The sequence below is a fragment of the Penaeus monodon genome, chromosome 15, assembly GCF_015228065.2.
Source record: "Penaeus monodon isolate SGIC_2016 chromosome 15, NSTDA_Pmon_1, whole genome shotgun sequence".
Taxonomy (NCBI): domain Eukaryota; kingdom Metazoa; phylum Arthropoda; class Malacostraca; order Decapoda; family Penaeidae; genus Penaeus; species Penaeus monodon.
In genome coordinates, this window is record NC_051400.1 from 22,288,913 (window position 1) to 22,289,445 (window position 533).

Sequence of the window (533 nt, forward strand, 5' to 3'; positions counted from 1 at the left end):
TTTTTGACACGCGACTCTGAAATAATGCAATATCTTGGAAATGCCACATCCAGGGCACATTTCCTGCACACACAGGCAGTCCCTTCATAAAACTGCACAGATTGTTTATAAATCCTGAGTATACAAATAAATTAATTAATAACAATAACATTATTACTGGTACTTACACTTTGTATGGAAGTTTGGGGTCTGAAGTCAATGTGATTTTGAAGGTCACTTTGGATCTGTAAAATAAAATAAACATAGGCAGATAGGCTTATGTTCAGTGTGCTTCTAAAGTCCTTCTTTACTCTGATATCTCTTTGTTCACATGTGCTTTGATCCTAGCAATCAATAAACTGTTTTTGGCTTCTTTTTTTTAAGTCCAAGGAATATCTTACAATGGTTATTTTTGCCCATAACACAGAACATTCACATTTTACGATGATCTAATTACATATATTTAATGGTCTAGGCAGTTCAAGGTGGCACTTCACTTTGGCTATTCTCTGATTTTAAGAAGAAAGAGGTTAAAAAAAAAGGGGAGGGGGATG

The 533-nt window shown here is 34.7% G+C and overlaps 1 protein-coding gene across 1 annotated transcript in view; it reads right to left on the bottom strand.

The window, feature by feature from the left end:
- LOC119581812 (ubiquitin-fold modifier 1) overlaps positions 1-533 on the bottom strand; it is a gene marked incomplete at its 5' end in the record, with an annotated part of 18,509 nt that overhangs the window by 13,636 nt on the left and 4,340 nt on the right. Inside the window, 1 exon segment of the mRNA XM_037929943.1 lies at positions 168-224. Coding sequence (XP_037785871.1) covers positions 168-224 — 57 coding nt within the window.